Source organism: Triticum aestivum, chromosome 7A, assembly GCF_018294505.1.
Source record: "Triticum aestivum cultivar Chinese Spring chromosome 7A, IWGSC CS RefSeq v2.1, whole genome shotgun sequence".
Taxonomy (NCBI): Eukaryota; Viridiplantae; Streptophyta; class Magnoliopsida; order Poales; family Poaceae; genus Triticum; species Triticum aestivum.
In genome coordinates, this window is record NC_057812.1 from 566,083,827 (window position 1) to 566,096,725 (window position 12,899).

The 12,899-nt window shown below is 44.9% G+C and overlaps 1 protein-coding gene across 3 annotated transcripts; it reads left to right on the forward strand.

Moving 5' to 3' along the window:
• The first annotated feature begins 634 nt into the window (after positions 1 to 634).
• Positions 635 to 4,556, forward strand: LOC123148290 (pentatricopeptide repeat-containing protein At4g21300). Of its 3 annotated transcripts, none has more exons than XM_044567672.1 (4): positions 635 to 927; positions 1,093 to 3,713; positions 3,782 to 4,019; positions 4,170 to 4,556. In XM_044567672.1, the coding sequence occupies exon 2, from the start codon at positions 1,238 to 1,240 to the stop codon at positions 3,596 to 3,598; it is 2,361 nt and encodes a 786-aa protein (XP_044423607.1). In that variant the 5' UTR covers positions 635 to 927; positions 1,093 to 1,237; the 3' UTR covers positions 3,599 to 3,713; positions 3,782 to 4,019; positions 4,170 to 4,556. The 3 variants fall into 3 exon arrangements, with proteins under 3 accessions (XP_044423607.1, XP_044423606.1, XP_044423605.1); XM_044567671.1 differs by having other exon boundaries at positions 3,796 to 4,019; XM_044567670.1 differs by having other exon boundaries at positions 1,093 to 4,019.
• Positions 4,557 to 12,899: the final 8,343 nt, after the last annotated feature.

Here is a 12,899-nt window from a genome sequence, read left to right on the forward strand (position 1 = left end):
TCAATTTCAATCCATAGGAATTTTTTCTATAAAAACCCTTTGGATCATAGGAATGGTTCGTCAGATTCCTATGGAGTCTGTATTTTTCATGAATATGCAAAGTTATCGTGTCTTTTCATTGATACAGAAAATAGGAAAAATACAAAAAAAATGTACAACACGCTACACAAACATAAGGAGTTGCGAGCATGGTGCGTGGAGCAGTGAGGAAAGAGATGCTCAACCTAAACAGAGGACCAAACGTAGCTAAACTCGCCTAGCCCGACCTTCGGCCACAATAGGCAAGGAGATGGCGCTCAATACACCCCGACCACGTGTGCATTTCAATTCACCCCATTCCATACAAATCTAAACATGAGCTTAATTTTTTTTATTTTTTTCTTTCAAAAGTCCAATGCACTAATACTTTATCCATCTCCATTCTATCTCAATCTTCTTGCGTGCATTTTCTGCGCACCATTCAAGACACACATATTGTAAAATTTTCATTTTTTATAGATCCTACAAGAACTCATTGTACGTCCCCTCAAAAAAAATTCATTGTACGTGACATCTCATTTTTGCTTCTTTTTTTCATTCCTAAGTTTCTAAATTCCTGAGATACAAAGAAAGCCCTTGATATGCACCGTGTGATCTGAATCCTTTTGCTCATCTGGCCGTCGACAGTCTCCCTCCCTATTTCCTTCCGCTGGCGACCCACGCGCCGGCCGGCCGCCTCCCGCCCTCCTCTTCTTCTCGGCCGGCAACTGGAGTGGCCGCACGCCCAACACCCGCACCGGCACGCCGCGCGCCCGCTCCCGACGGCCCGAGGCTCTTCCTCCTCGGCTTCTGGGCGGTTGGAGCCGCACCGCCCGCACGCGGCACGCCCACGCTGACACGCCGCGCTCAACGCCCTAGAGCACTGCCTGGACCCCTAGTTTTGGTCAGGTATGTCCATTGCACCGATGCCTATTTCTGATTAGTGCAAGCGCCCATGTCGAGTGTGTCCTGTTCTGAATGTCATGTGACGAATTGAGCTGTTCTGGAAATTTAGATGTGCACCCCACCCATTAATTTATAGAGATGTTGATGCACTGTGAATTTTTTATTTAGGCAGCAATGGCGAAATAGCAGGCGACACGGTCTTTCTTTAAAAGCAAATTTTGATTCTAGCATTGGTGGAAAATGTGAATCAAAGGCATAATAATTTCTCTCTCGAGTGCTTCCTTTTTACATATCGGAAGTTTCTTCAGCTAGTATGCAGTCTGTGTCAAAGTTCGTTAAGATTATAGTGCCGGCTAGGAGGCTATCAGGATCTATCAGTGGTACAGCTGTGGGTTCTAGTAAGAAGGTATGCGGTGCTGAAAAGCTTGCTCTGCTGGTCCAAAGCTGTTCAGATGTTCGGTCTCTAAAGAAGCTGCATGCTCGTGTTTTGGCACACGGACTTGGCTGGGATGCGATCCTTGGATCTAAGATTCTTGGCTTGTATGCACATTTAGGCGCCTTGCCCGATTCAAGGCTTGTTTTCCAGAGTATTGTGAATGGCGATCTTGCCCTGTGGAATTCTGCCATGGTTGATTATTTCAGAGCTGGTTACTTGGAGGAAGTTATTCTTTTGTACAGGAGATTGAAGTTGCTTCAGTTTTGTTTGAATGAGAAAGCTATTACATTTGGTTTGAAGAGCTGCACTCAGCTCAGGAATTTGTTTTTGGGCAAAGGATTGCATGTAGATTCGCTGAAGCTTGGCCTGAGTGGGGATAAATTTGTCGGTTCCTCGCTGATTGGGTTATACTCCAAGCTTGGCAAGATTGATGATTCACAGCGAGTGTTTGAAGAGATCTTTGAGAAGGATATTGTTGCTTACACTTCAATGATCTCTGGCTATTCTGATGTAGTGGATTCGTCTGCGTGGAATGCATTCGAAATTGCCAGTGAAATGATAAGGAATAACTTGGAAGTAAACCGTGTGACACTGGTAAGCTTATTGCAAGTTGCTGGGAATTTGGAAGCCTTCCGACTGGGTAAATCAATGCACAGCTATGCCATAAGAAGAGGAATTGGCGTCTCAGATGAAGTCCTAGAGACAAGCCTTGTTGACATGTATGCTCGATGTGGAGCTTATCAATTAGCATATGCTCTTTTGAACAATTCGAAGGGAACCGTGGCTTCGTGGAACGCTGTGCTTTCTGGTCTTACTAGAACTCAAAAGAGTAGGGATGCAATCCAGTATTTTTCTGTTATGCTTCATCATCATAAAGTAACTCCAGATTCAGTAACCTTTGCAAATGTGCTTTCTGCTTGTGCTGAATTATGCTATTGTGGCTATGCTGCTAGTATTCATGCCTACTTGATCAGAAGAACTATAGCCCTGGATCTTGTTTTGGCCACTGCTCTTATCGAGGTGTACTCCAAGTGCAAAAGAGTTGTGAGATCCAGGCATCTCTTTGATCAACTGACGGTTAAGGATGCAGTCTCCTATAACGTGATGATACATGGTTATCTGCAAAACGGCCTGGCAGATGAAGCCACCACATTACTCAATCACATGATGAAAGAATGTATTGCACCAAATTCTGCAACTGTTGTTTGCCTGCTCGCAGCTTTTGCTGATCAAAGGGATTTAGTAAGAGGAAGGTGGATTCACGGATTTGCAATTAGACATGGCTTTTCTTCAGATGTGGACATTGCAAATCAAATTCTGCATATGTATTCAATTTGCAGAGAAATTGTCGCAACAAAGATTGTATTTGACTCATTGGAAAAGAAAACCTTGTTTTCATGGACAGCCATGATGAAGGGGTACTTATCTTTTGGGTGTGCAGATGAGGTTGTTCGATTATGTCAATTAATGCAGCAAGACGGGGAGAAGCCCGATTCTGTCACTCTTATGTATGCAGTTCAGGCTGTTTCTGAGCTTGGACATCTGAAGGGTGTAAAAGAAATTCAATGCTTTGTTTACCATGCCTCCATGGAGAAAGATACAATTACCGCAAATTCTTTGATAACTGCATATGCTAAATGTGGAAGGTTGGATTTGTCAGAAGCTCTTTTCTTCAGTATGGAACACAAAAACCTGGATTCATGGAATGCGGTGATCAGTGCTTATGGGATGCATGGATTTTATCTTAAGGTTCTTGAAATGTTTCAGCAAATGGAAGAGGAAAAAATTAAGCCTGATGAGTTAACATTCACTTCTGTGCTTTCTGCCTGCAGTCATGCTGGCCTTGTTAAGGAGGGTTGGTGTATTTTTCAGTCAATGATTTCGCTGTATTCAGTTCATCCACAAGAAGAGCACTATGGTTGCATAGTTGACTTATTGGGTCGGGCAGGACAGTTAGAAGAAGGATACAAGTTTATAAAGCTATTGTCGTTGACTGATAAATCAAGCATGTATTGTGCTCTCCTCTCTGCTTGCAGAACATATGGAAATACACTGCTTGGGCATATTATAAGCAAAGAGCTCCTTGAGCACGGACCACAGGACCCAGGTACTTGTGCTTTGATTTCAGAAGTGTATGTACAGGAAGGACAGTGGAATGAATCTGCTAATTTAAGGGCTAGCGCTAACGGAAGCGATTCAAAGAAACTTCCTGGCTCTAGTTTGATGGAATCAGTCTAGGAAGTAGGGAGGGTGTTTTGAAGCCCAAGCACACATGCTCCTGCAATCTGGGCTGCTGGAAATCGAGTCGAGGTCTGTAGAGGAAGATGGAGTTCTTGCTGGCTCCTGTTGACAGGTAAAGTGATGTTCAAGCTGTGCCGTAGTTCATTTGCCTCCCTATTCAGGCATATCTCTTATTCTCAGGGAGATGCAACCAGGTTCCCTTTTCTTGAAGCGATGGGGGATGGTGAGACCCCGATCGATCCATGTGATACAGTCGACGCGAGCGTCGTCGGTGGAGCCGCAGCAGAGCCATCATCAGTAGGACTATTGCAGATGACAGGAGCGATCCGCGAACAGCCGGCGAGATTGGAAGGGGGCTCTGACTGTTGTCGCGGGAACGGCAGAATCCAGTGACAAAATTCCCTGATTGGACGAAGAGGTTAGTACTTGTTAGCGTGTGAACAAATTCCCTGCACTGCTGTTTAGCACTGAGCTTGATTCTGGTACTATCTGTATCTAGTTACATTGAATTTGCAAATGTAGACGCGTCATATTTTCACTGCTGAACATCTGTTTTTGCCGGCTGCAGAATTAGAGCTGGTTCGGTTCCGCCAGAAAGGACCCATTGTCCGAGCAGAGTAGGCACCCTGGAGAAATCTACAGGGGGGTTCGCAGAGAAGAGAGAACCCGACAGAAAATGTCATCAAACCTGCTCTTGGCACCAGCTTCAACTCCTTGAGGCCTTGTTCGGTTGAGGTAGTTTTTGAAGGGGAATGGCAGGGTTTGAGGGGGATTAGATCCCCTACAAGCCAAAATCCTCTCCAATCCACTCCAATCCCCTTGGGAGGAGGATTAAACGAACAAGGCCTGAGCGAGTTTTATGACTTTTACAATCTTTATTCTTGGGAGAATTATTTTGGAATCAGATATGGGAAAAGCAGGTCGAATGACACAGATGACAAAATGCATGCAGAAAGTAGCGTGTGTTTGTGTGGTGAGGATGTCAACAAGTATATGCAACAAAACTGATCTAGGGAGTAGGGGGTAGTTCTCTGATGGTGCATTTTGGCACGTTGATTTTTTTCAGGGGAACCTGAGTGCCCAGAGCACACACTCATGCTGGAAATACTGTGATTTCATTTTCCAGTGATTTCCTTGACAGGTTAGAAAGATAAGGATATGCGTCCATGCTGAAAATATTTTTAGAATTTTTCATCTGATGGTTAGAAAAAGTCTGCTCCTCCCTTTGTCCCTCCTCCAAGAAAAGGCGGCTTGGGTTTCTGCCTCCCGTCGACGGCGCCGCCGATCTCCCACGTCTCATGTGGCCTTAGGGCCATGGGTGCGCGGTGGATCCCGGCCCTTGCCGACGGGAGGGCTCCGTTTTCAGGTGCTTTTTCAAGTTTTGTTAGGGTTTGTGTCCTGTTCAAGAAGACGAGTCGGCGGCGGCTTCTTGAAGATGGAATAGGGTTCTCCCCGCCTAGCCCCCGTCTCAATGGTGTGTCTAGCATCATCCAAGGGCGTGTGGAGGTGTGTCTCTGGCGGATCTCGCGAGATTTAGTCGGTGGTTGTTTTTGGTGGATCTGCTCGGATCCGGTCTTTGTTCGTCTTTGTTCATGTATCTTCAGGCGGTTGTTGTTCTGGGGCGTTGGTCCTATGGGACCTTAGCACGACGACTTCCTGACTGTCTACTACAACAAGTTGTACCCAGCTCCGGCAAGGGAGGGGCGATGACGGTGGCGCGTCTTCGGCTCGCTTCAGTGATTGTAGTCGTCGCTAGGTGGTCTATGAATCTGGATGTAATTTTTATTATTTCTGGTGTTCGTTGTACTACCATGATTGAAGATGAATAGATCGACAGTTTCCCGCAAAAAAAATGTTAGAGTACCTGGTTTTAGTATATTACCTTTTTTTAGAAAGAAATATTTTTTCAGAAAAACTTCCGATCTATTCATCTTCAATCATGGCGATACAACGAACACTAGAAATAATAAAAATTACATCCACATCGTAGACCACCTAGTGACGACTACAAACACTGAAACGAGCCGAAGGCGCGCCGCAGTCATTGCCCCCTCCCTTGCTGGAGTCGAGCGAAATTTGTTGTGGTAGACATCAGGAAGTCATCGTGCTAAGGCCTTATAGGACCAATGTAGAAGAACAACAACCGTCGCTGATGAAGAGTAGCGTAGATTGGAAGGATCCAACCTAAAAACACATGAATGTAGATGAACTACGACTAGATCCGAGCAAATTCACCAAAGACAGATCCGCCGGAGACACCTCCACACACTCATCGATGATGCTAGACACACCATCGGGATGGGGACTAGGCAGAGAAAACCTTATTCCATCCTCCAGGGAGCCGTCGCCGTCTCATCTTTCTGAACAGGACACAAACGCTAACAGAACACAAAGAAATAAATGAAAACAGAGCCCTCCCGCCGGTAAGGGACGAGATCCATCGCGCCTCCATGGCCCTAACGCCACCGAAGACGAGGCGGACGGACGGTAGCGCCGACAGGATGCAGAGGAACCCTAGACTTTTCTACAGGAGGAGGCAGGCCGTCTTGGGTAATGACCGCTTAGAAAGAAACATTGAAAGGGCATTTTACATTTGATAATCATCAAAGAAAAAAAATAGTCAATGCAATGGAAAGATCGATAAAAACAAATTTACATGGGAAATCCTCCCCTTCAACCGACGGATTACAACGCAGGCATCACCTCTATCGAACAACACGTGTCATTTTCTTCTTTCCTTCTGTTGGTTTCTCACCATCGCAAGGCAAGATTCCAGCACACCGTTGCTATTTCTACAACCCGCCGGAGATTACTAAAACACGGCAGATGTTGCAGGATGTAATACGTCACCCAACAACTATTACAAAAAAAAAAACAAGACCTTAGTTGTAAACAAATTGCAACAAGATCTCAGTTGCAAAACTTTTTTTTGTAACAAAACTTTTATTTACAAAAAATTATGCAACATGACCCGTGTTGCAGAAAACTACTGCAACGCGATGTTGAAATTTTGCTAGTAGGCCTTTTGGCCCAAAGCCCAACTAAAATTCAGAAATTCTCTTGACCTATTCATGCACAGATGTGAGTGGAGTGGGTGAGGCTAAAGTTTAGTTTTACCCGGAAGTTGAGAGAGAGTTGCACCTCTTTATAAGGTGAGCTCTTCTACCACTTGTATGAGCATGAGAAGAGGAGACCTACACGCGCGCTCCTCCTCCTCGCTCGCCGCGCCGCGCCGCGCCGCAGGATTAAGCCGAGCCGAGGACAGAGCTATGCAGGTTGTCTATATTTTTGCTGCTCGGGAAAAAATAATGAGTCATTAATTAATAATTAACGGACGCGTTAATTACTGAACCGTTTTCGATTCTTTTGGATCGTGACGACTCGGACGTGGGGTTTGCTCCCACGACCTACCCGGCCCGCACTATATAGTCAGGCAGACGTCTACCTTAGCCGCCGCCGCTTCGTATGGTTTCTCACCACCGTTTCGGATCATTGCGCCGCCAAGCAAGTCTTCTCCATCCCTCCTTTCGGCGTGCACCGGGAGAAGGGACAGCAGGCCTCCGGAACCCCGCCTCTCGTGATCCTGTACGGGAGAGGGCGATCAGGTTTTTGGGGAGCGCACTCGCACGACTGCTGGCAGCGACGACTTCGTGAACGACGACTTCTTCCCCGACCTCGGCAACCTCATCCTCGATGACATGGGCGATAACATCAACGCCGGCGGTGCTGCTCCCGCTGCACCGTATGTGCTTCTATCCTTCATGTTCGAGATCGTGGTAGAATTCATGTTTCTAGTATGTGCCCTACATGTGATATGTTCATCTGCTATGTTAGTTCGCATGATTAGTTTAATCTCTGCTACTGTAGTCATGATTTATCTTCTAATTATTTGGATTAAATCTCGTAGTAACTTGCTCATATTTCCAACAATCCAAAAACCTGATTATAGGCAATTTACTCCGAGTGGTTTTGCTGCGCATCTGAAGCCGCCTGCCTTTAAGGGGGCGCAATATAAGAGGTGGCGCATGAGAGCAGTCTACTGGTTTCAGACCATGGGCTGCTATGATGCCACCAAGGGCAAGTCTGAGGGCGATCTTAATCCAGCACAGCTGGAAGCTTTCGAGAAGATCGATACCCTCTTTAAAGGCGCTCTTCTGAGTGTTCTTGATGACTCCATTGTGGATTCGTATATGTCGTTTGACAACGGCAAGGACATGTGGGCTGCGCTCGAGGCCAAGTTTGGTGCCTCGGACGCCGGCAGCGAGTTGTACGTCATGGAGCAATTCTATGACTACAAGATGACTGATAAGCACCCTGTTGTACAGCAGGCTCATGAGATACAGTCGCTCACAAAAGAATTTGAGTACTTCAAGTGTGTGTTGCCGGACAAATTTGTTGCCGGAGGCATCATTGCCAAGCTACCACCTTCGTGGAACAATTTTGCTACTTCCCTGAAACACAAGAGACAAGAGTTTTTCGTTGCGGATCTCATTGGTACTCTTGATGTTGAAGAGAAGGCGAGAGCAAAGGACACACATGCTCGAGTTGCTGAGGGAGGTTCTAGTGCCCACATGGTACAGAAGAAGAACTCCCAGCCCAACAAGTTCAAAAACAATAAGAACAAAACTCAGGGCAAAGGCAAGTTTGATACAAAGAACAAGCCATCACATTACCAACTTCAAGAAGAATTCTCATAAGAAGGGGAAGGGACTTTGCCATGTCTGCGGTGATCCTAATCACTGGGCTCCGAAGTGTTCTAACCACTTTAGGAGCGTGAACATGAGAAGAGCGGCAAGTCCGCTAATGTTGTCATCGGTGATATTGATATGAAGGAATCAGGGTACGGTATTTTTCCTACCATCCTTTCAGTATTTCAATCCCCTGATTGGTTAATTGACACCGGTGCCAATGTACATGTTTGTGCTGACGCCTCCATGTTTTCTTCTTACCAGGCAACAGGGACTTCACCCGTGCTGATGGGGAACGGGTCACATGCCATCGTTCGAGGTGTTGGTACGGTCGATCTGAACTTTACTTCGGGGAAGACTGTGCGTCTGAAGAACGTTCATCATGTGCCGTCCATAAATAAAAATCTCGTTAGCGGTTCCCGTTTATGTCGAGATGGTTTTAAGTTGGTTTTCGAATCTAATAAAGTTGTAATTTCTAAGTATGGACAATTTGTTGGAAAAGGCTATGAGAGTGGAGGCTTGTTCCGCTTGTCTTTGTCAGATATTTGCACTAAAGTTATTAATAATGTTTGCCACAACAATGAGTCTGATATTTGGCATTCGCGACTTTGTCACATTAACTTTGGTTGCATGACGCGGCTAGCCAATATGAATTTAATTCCGAAAATCTCTACTGTCAAAGGCTCTAAGTGCCAAGTATGTATGCAAGCTAAGCAACCTCGCAAGTCCCATAAGACTGCAGAGGCAAGAGACTTGGCGCCACTAGAGCTTATACATTCTGATCTTTATGAGATGAATGGCGTGTTGACAAAAGGTGGAAAGAGATACTTCATGACGTTGATTGATGACTCCACTAGATATTGTTATGTGTATCTCCTAAAATCAAAAGATGAGGCTTTAAATTTCTTCAAAAATTATAAAGCTAAGGCAGAGAACCAACTTGATCGAAAAATTAAACGGCTTAGGTCCGATCGTGGTGGAGAGTATTTTTCCAATGAATTTGATCTGTTTTGTGCGGAACATGGTATAATCCATGAGAGGACGCCTCCCTACTCACCTCAGTCAAATGGGATAGCCGAAAGAAAGAACCGAACTCTAACTGATATGGTTAACACCATGTTAGACACATCGGGTCTTTCCAAGGAATGGTGGGGGGAGGCGCTAATGACTGCGTGTCATGTCCTAAACCGAGTTCCCATAAAGCATAAGACCATGAATCCGTTTGAGGAATGAGAAAGGAAAAAGATCAAAACTCTCTTACCTACGTACTTAGGGTTGTTTGGCGAAAGTCAATATACCAATTCCCAAGAAGCGCAAGCTTGGACCAAAAACTGTGGATTGTGTTCTTCTGGGCTATGCTTTTCATGGCATCGGCTGTAGATTTTTGATAATAAAATCTGAGTTATCCAACATGCATGTTGGTACGATTATGGAGTCGAATGATGCAACTTTCTTTGAGGACATATTTTCTATGAAGGATATGTCGAGTTCATCAAATCAGGAGATACCTACTCCATCTAGTGAGGAATTCACTGTAATTCCTGAACCCACCATTGCGATGGAACACGTTGAGAATCCCATTGAGGGTGACAATGGAACTCCTATGAGGAGTAAGAGACAGAGGGTTGCAAAGTCCTTTGGTGATGATTTCATTGTGTACCTCATGGATGACACACTTTCATAAGCCTATGCATCTCCTGATGCTGACTATTGGAAGGAAGATGTACGTAGCGAGATGGATTCCATCTTAGCTAACGGTACCTGGGAGATCACTGGCCGTCCTTATGGGTGCAAACCTGTAGGATGTAAGTGGGTGTTCAAGAAGAAGCTTAGACCTGATGGTATGATTGAAAAGTACAAGGCACGGCTTGTGGCCAAGGGTTATACCCAGAAAGAAGGTGAAGACTTCTTTGACACTTACTCACCCGTGGCTAGACTGACCACAATTAGGGTGCTACTATCACTGGCTGCCTCACATGGTCTTCTCGTTCATCAAATGGACGTTAAGACAGCTTTCCTCAATGGAGAGTTGAAGGAGGAAATTTACATGGATCAGCCAGATGGTTTTGTACTACCTAGTCAGGAAGGAAAGGTGTGCAAGTTATTAAAGTCTTTATATGGCCTTAAACAAGCTCCTAAGGAGTGGCATGAGAAGTTCGAAAGAACATTAACTGTTGCCGGCTTTGTAGTAAACGATGATGACAAGTGCGTGTACTATCGCTATGGTGGGGGCGAAGGAGTTATTCTTTGTCTGTATGTCGACAACATACTGATATTTGGAACCAAACTTGATTTAGTCAAGGAGGTTAAGGATTTCTTATCTCGCTGTTTTGAGATGAAGGATCTAGGAGTAGCTGATGTTATCTTAAAAATCAAGCTGTTGAGAGATGAGAATGGTGGGATCACACTGCTTCAGTCTCACTATGTGGAAAAAGTCTTGAGTTGTTTTAGGTATAGCGACTGCACGCCTTCTCCAACTCCATATGATACTAGTGTGTTGCTTCGAAAGAACCGACGGATTGTTAGAGATCAACTGAAGTATTCTCAGATTATTGGCTCGCTTATGTATTTGGCAAGTGCCACGAGGCCTGACATCTCTTTTGCTGTGAGCAAGCTGAGTCGGTTTGTGTCAAAACCGGGAGATGATCATTGGCATGCGCTTGAGAGAGTTATGCGCTATTTGAAAGGCGCCACAAGCTATGGGATTCACTACACCGGGTATCCAAGGATACTGGAGAGTTATCTATATCTATACTATTTATAAAAGAGCAAACATTATCTTCTCTAAATGCACCCCACAAAACATACACAAATACATTACCACCGCATGATTAGTCCCATTAAACTCAATCTAACGGCTAGCCTTAACCTACTTTGTTCTCTGTGTGCACTTAGCAATTTACATTGACTTACCGTACTTCACCGCGGAGGAAAATATAAAAGTCCACGTCCGGTCAATTAGGAAACTATAATCACGGACACTCGTATTAAAAAACTAATCACGGACGCATCTAATTATTAGGAAACTAATCACAAACGCATCTTATCAAACGCATCTTATTATTAGGAAACTAATCACGGGCGCATCCTATTATTAGAAAAATAATCTATATCTATACTACTTATAAAAGAGCAAATATTATCTTCTCTAAGTGCACCTCACAAAACATACACGAATACATTACCACCGCATGATTAGTCCCACTAAATATTATCTTCTCTGTGTGCACTTAGCAATTTACATTGACTGATCGTACTCCACCGTGGAGGAAAATATGAAAGTCCACGTCCGCTCAATTAGAAAACTATAATCACGGACACTCCTATTAAGAAACTAATCACGGGTGCATCTAATTATTAAGAAACTAATCACAAACGCATCTTATTATTAGGAAACTAATCACGGGCGCATCCTATTATTAGGAAAATAACCACGCGCGCATCCTATTAGGAAATTAATCATGGATGCATCTAATTATTAGAAAACTAATTACGGACGATTCTTATTAGATAACTAATCATGAATACATCTAATTATTAGGAAACTAATCGCGAGGGCGTCCTATCGTCTCGGGAATCGCAATTGCGAGTTGCCTGCCGTCACCAGCCCACCACCCACACGAGCCACAGTGGGAGACACGCGAGGAGGAGCCGCGGCTTCCACCGAACACACACACGTGTCGTCGCCGCTTTCGTCTTCTGCCTGGAGGCCAGGTCACTTTTCTACTGACTGCAACGACTTCGTTCACGTCCTGGCATGTTCTCCAGGAACCATCGGCATCCGTGTCGACTTCAACTCCGTCCACAATACCCATGCTGACAACCACCCACCGCCGACGCCCTTCAAGTGGGGGCAACGCTGAGTATCTTGGATCAGTATAAGCGGGCCAAAAAGTTCGAGTGGGGGGCGCCCCGGTGCATGGAGGGCGCTGCCTCAAAGCTGGATGACTGATTCACCTGCATCGACAACGCCGCCCAGCTGGTGAGAGGACACGGTCGTCGCGGCCGCTCGCAGGCCTGAACGACGGAGATGCTCGCCTTCACACGAATGCGCCGCACGAACGCGCTAATCAGATAAGCATCGAGTGTTGTTTTTTTACTGTCATCGCTACCTCGCCAGTGATGACACATCTAGAAGTACACAAATTAGAGATGAGGCAATGAGAAACAGAGGTGCGCTGGAGCACACACTGTTGGGTTTCAGGCAACCAATGCCTTCTTTCTTTATTTATTTTTTCACTGATTTTCGCGTACTTGCAACAGACATCCCTGTTTTTATAAGTACTGACTATCGGTTATTACATGGCCAACTCACGACTACATAGTGAACTCACAGGCAAATTCGCTGAACCAAGACCTTACTTGCAGTCATGAAATTACATGAAAAAAACCCAGAAGTTTGCATAAGTTTTAGTGAAAAAAAGTTCGCATAAGTTTTACTAAAAAAACCTGAAGTTTGCATAAGTGTATTTGCTTGTCCAGCAGATACATGGCAATTGTAATTTTACATGAGCATTTTCATACCGTCCTTATCTATAGTTGAGTTAACATGTTTTCCTGATAGAAAACTTGGACCACATACAAGAGAAGCAAAAAATGCATGTTGATTA